The 4,745-nt window shown below is 43.0% G+C and overlaps 1 protein-coding gene across 1 annotated transcript; it reads left to right on the plus strand.

Annotated features, from left to right (window-relative positions):
- LOC128304921 (phospholipase A1 member A-like) lies at nucleotides 1–1,125 on the plus strand. Its single transcript, XM_053042164.1, has 4 exons — nucleotides 1–128; nucleotides 203–597; nucleotides 659–992; nucleotides 1,071–1,125. The coding sequence occupies exons 1-4, from the start codon at nucleotides 1–3 to the stop codon at nucleotides 1,123–1,125; spliced, it is 912 nt and encodes a 303-aa protein (XP_052898124.1).
- Nucleotides 1,126–4,745: the final 3,620 nt, after the last annotated feature.

Here is a 4,745-nt window from a genome sequence, read left to right on the forward strand (position 1 = left end):
ATGGGTCTCGTTTCCATGGTGTGCTTGTGGTCGATGGTGATTATGATTAGTTTGCATCAGCTGGACGCTAATTTGGGGAACACCAATTATAACTACGATACGGACATCACATTTCTCATCTACGATTGGTGCGTATTTTGTTTTCATGGCAATGTAATTAATTAGGGGAAATAAGCTTCATTGCTGGTGTTATTTTACGCAGGACTCAAAGCAAGTTCGCGAAACAAGCAACCACCGAGACGAACTTTGCTGCGTTCGGATGCAAACCCGCTGATCCTTTTGTGGTTGTGTTGCACGGTTGGTCCGAAGGTTGCACAATCACACAATGGGTGCAGGAGACACTCAACAATTTCATCATCCACCGAAAGGGATGCGTCCTCTGCCTGGACTACAGTGTCATCGCTGACAATAACGATTACTTCACCATGGTTAAGCTGGTTGATCCGATCGCACGCACGCTGGAGAAGAAGCTGCGCCAGTTGATCATGTTTGGAATTGCACCGGCCAATGGGATGCTGTACGGGTTCAGTCTTGGATCGCAGGTCGCTTTCCAGGCTGGACGTAATCTTGCGCCACAGAAGTTGGGACGAATTGATGGTGAGAATCGACGGTAGCTTCTTAGAATATATCAAATCACTAACGTTCTCTTTTGTGACAGCCTGTGATCCGGCTGGTGTGGCGTTCGATACGAATACCACCTACACTTCACTGAGCGTAATGGACGCTGCTACGGAAGTACAGTGTATACACACGAGCAGTGACATCGGTACGACACTGCGCGTCTGTCACAAGGACTGGCTGATGGGTTACTGTGGCTGGCTACAGTTTGCGGCTGGTTTGACCAGTTCCCATGGTCTGTGTCCGATCTTTTACAATATAGCCTTCTGGTACGACTTTAAGGCTATTTCCAATCCGTACCTTTGTCCCACATTGCGCGCTGTTAGCTCGTGGCCGAATGGTTTCAAGATGGGTTACTACATGCCGCAGGGAAAGTAAGTGAGAGGAGTATGATCCTCGGACGGGGAAAACGTTCCTATTTTACTTATTTTATATTTGATACTCTTTGACAGCACGCTGATGGGAGATTTGTTTGCGAAAACATCCAGGACATATCCATACAATTGAAGTCAGTCGGTGTTTCGAGCCCCCACGACCGAAAGTAACGACCGCATTTGGAGTAATTAATAACATCTAATAAGCTGAAAGTTCTATAAGCCTTTTAAGGATGATACACATTTTTTATAGATTTTTAAAAATTGTATTACATTTATTCATTGAATGGAGAGATTTGTAATATAGCTTGCATGCCTTCAGGCGTTTTATTACATACCGATGACTAATTCGCCTTAAAGTATGCAATTCCTAGTATCCAAAGTAAGTACAAGCATAGTAGTTGGTAAGTAAAGAGCATGATTTTATCCTTATTCAGAAAATGAATGGATTCCTATTAAATTCCTCCAAGGCATCTAAAATTAATTCACCCTTTTCGTTAAACATCACTAGCGATTCCAAATTAAAAAACCGACAAACAATCCACCAATATGTCGGAGCCCAACTTTTAATTAAGTTCCATTCCCTCTCCTTGCTGCTTTGTCCTCACTATCGATAAACGTTTTCACCGATCACGGATCATGGGCACTTCCGGTGCGAAAGCATCAGAAAACGTGCACGAGCCAAGTAGGTCCTCGGGCATCACATACACGGGCGCGTCACCGTACGTCATTGATAGTAATTTTGGAATGTCGTTGGTATGATGTGTTGTCGTCACCCGGGTCCAAAGGCAACGTCAACAATTTCTAACACGTGATTGTTACACGAGCTGGATGATGGCGTCACATGACCGCGAGAACGCACTTCATGTTTGCCCACAAGCAAGGACAATGACGATGGTGATTCGGTAGTCGGTTCGTTAGCCCTTACGTGTGAAAGAGCCACATGAAAGTTTGGAGCGAGAAAGGTATGCGGTTGATTAGTCCCAAGATGTTTAACCCCACATTAACCAGGGGTATGCATCCCTCTTCACACCCGCTTCGAATAGAGAATATTTAATTGGAAGTTTCCCATCTCACGTTGACGCTACTCGAAAGCTTTAAAAAAAAAGCTTGAAAATAAATCAGTTCCATCCCTGGGAATCCTTCCTGTGTGTCTTACGTTTCCCCGTAGCAGGTAGGTAGGGCACATGATAATATCTGTCCACGAGTAACTGGATCGCGTTTGAGTACACGTTTTCTGGTGTGGTTACGAGCACGCGATATGTCTCCCGTGGTGTTTTTCAATTGATTTTTCCAAACTCCCAACAATGGAATTATACACGTTTCTCTGTTAGGCGCGAGGACAAAGGTATTCTGCATCCTTTCGCTTTTCGATTAATATTTCCTTTGCTCTCCCATGTGCAAACAGGCTGCACTGGTCTTAGGTCTGTTCCTTTTGTGTGGTGCGGAACACACTTGCAATTGATAGGTCCCGTCGGTGTACTTAAGGTGGAGCAACGTGAACAGTGCCTTTGTAATTCTGGGACCCGTGACCGGAATCGTGATTTCAGCGGAAACGGTCGGACTCAACAGTTTGTGTACCTTGATTACATGGTCTATTCGAAATTTTGATCCATAACCATACACTTTTTTGGAGCACGAACGATGAAAGGAAATTCAACGAAAAAGATTTCACCATCAACTCGATCAATAAACCCGTTGGCCACCTTTACCTGTGAATGATTTGATATTCGTTACAGTCCCAAGTTACAAGTCCCTGTATATCTCCGGAAGTTCACTGGATCATCGTGTACGGGCTATGTTTGACATGGTCCGGGAAATGCGCATTGAATCAACAGGTAAAAAGAAACTGACCTATCAAGAGTGTAGAGCTACGCAATAGGAAGTTCCCGTCCCGTCCGGACCGGATATTGCTTTTCTGGATCCGATTTGTCGTTCATTCATTCATCAAAATAAACATCCCTTTATGGAGGGGTTGTGGAAATGTGTGTATTGCAGTTTTAAAAAAATTAATAAGCATTGTATACAACTTAAGTACGTAAGTATATTTTGACATTTTTGTAATGGCCCCTCTGTCTTCTGTAATGAAGTTACCGAATTTCCTAATTCCGTTTACAACTTGACTATTTTTATACATACATACCAAAGCATACCAACCGATAATTTTCCTTTTTGTTGGTTACTTTCGCTTCCCGTTCGATATCTTTCCGTAACTCGCATAACCTTAAGCTACTTTCATTCAAGGTGAACCACAGTCTCGCGTCGACGAAGTAGAGCCCAGACGAATTAAAACGGCTCAAGGTAATCTCGGGAAAGGAAGGTGCGAAAGAAATGCCAAGTGTCCGGATGTGGGCCTGCCGAAGGAGAACCACAACACGGTCGACCCTCAGTACGTCAGCTTTAACCGTTAACCCTGAGTGATACGTTTTGATTGTCACTGTCAATCTAACGCGACGTCACAAAGGATAAGTGGAAACAAAAACAAGTGGACTGATAGGTCATTGGTACTGTTTGTAGGCTGGGATACTATTTTATATAAAAAATGACTATAAACAAAATATAGCAACAACCCATTTATATAAAAGCAAACAAAATGCTGAACGGTTATTTCGTATCAAGTGTCATGCCCCAAAAGCTTCACTACAATTTCTGCGATTGTGTTAACATCAGTGGAGGATCAATCCCCTTGGAGGCCCAGGGCGGAATAGTTGGGGTCTCCTAATTTAAAAACGATGCAGGAGAGGGGGGGGGGGACTTTGAGACCCTTGAAATGAGACAAAGCGAAAAGCGCAGTAAAAAAAGGCCTACTCCGCCTACCGTTTTATTTGCCGCTGGGCCACCCCTAATCATCTTCCTCAAATGGTCCGCCAGGGCCATCACCATCTTCGAATACAATATCGGAACCGGCTATATCACCACCAACTCCAGTTACCACTGTATCTGAACTTTTCAAAATGGAGCTACAATCAAACGTGCGCCAGCTTAGAGAAGCTGCACGTGAAGGAATTTACAACTAAAGCATCTAAGGAACACTTTGCCATCGAATTGGTTCGCTCGCTGTGCTTCCGGGATATTTGCCATGCAACACTCGGTTGCAGCGGATATAAGAGGGCATAGTATCAAAACTCGATGGTCAATGTTCGTGCTTTTGGGCAAACCAGATCTGTTCATCACCGTGACTTGTAATCCGAGTCTTGATAACATGTATATAGTCCAGTACGATTTGAAATACAGAACGAGCGAGTTACTAAGTTGTGAATTTCGATTCTTTTATTTATTTGTTATTTAGTGGATTGTTTAACATTGTGTATCCCATTAAACAAACAACGCAAATTTTATATAATAATAAAGATTTGTGTTATGCACAGTCGGTTAGATTTGCATAGCTTTTAGCATTTGAAAACTAAAATGCTAGGTCAAGTTTTTGTGTTGAAAAACTACCTCCATGATCATTCGCTCACGTCGATGTTTTAGGCGATGAACAAAAATTAACGGTTGATTTCTGTGGTGAGCTTCTACTTGCTGAACTATTTCAACAATTGATTATGTTTTATAGCATTCTTTGATCCATTAGGTGCAGAGCCACGAGAGTTGACAAAATGACCTGAAATTGGAGCATCAAACTTAATACGCGAAAATCAAGCGAACGATTGAAATTCACATTAATATGTGCAGGGCCACGAGAGTTAACAAATTTGTCCAATGACCAAATCAACTGGTCAACTGTGAAAACCACTATACCGTTGCCGCGCA

The sequence above is a fragment of the Anopheles moucheti genome, chromosome 3 (assembly GCF_943734755.1).
Source record: "Anopheles moucheti chromosome 3, idAnoMoucSN_F20_07, whole genome shotgun sequence".
Classification (NCBI taxonomy): domain Eukaryota; kingdom Metazoa; phylum Arthropoda; class Insecta; order Diptera; family Culicidae; genus Anopheles; species Anopheles moucheti.

Coding starts and splice junctions, on each gene's coding strand:
- LOC128304921 (XM_053042164.1), top strand. CDS start 1: ATGGGTCTCGTTTCCATGGTGTGCTTGTGGTCGATGGTGATTATGATT. Junction 129..202: donor ACATTTCTCATCTACGATTG/GTGCGTATTTTG, acceptor TATTTTACGCAG/GACTCAAAGCAAGTTCGCGA. Junction 993..1,070: donor TACTACATGCCGCAGGGAAA/GTAAGTGAGAGG, acceptor ACTCTTTGACAG/CACGCTGATGGGAGATTTGT.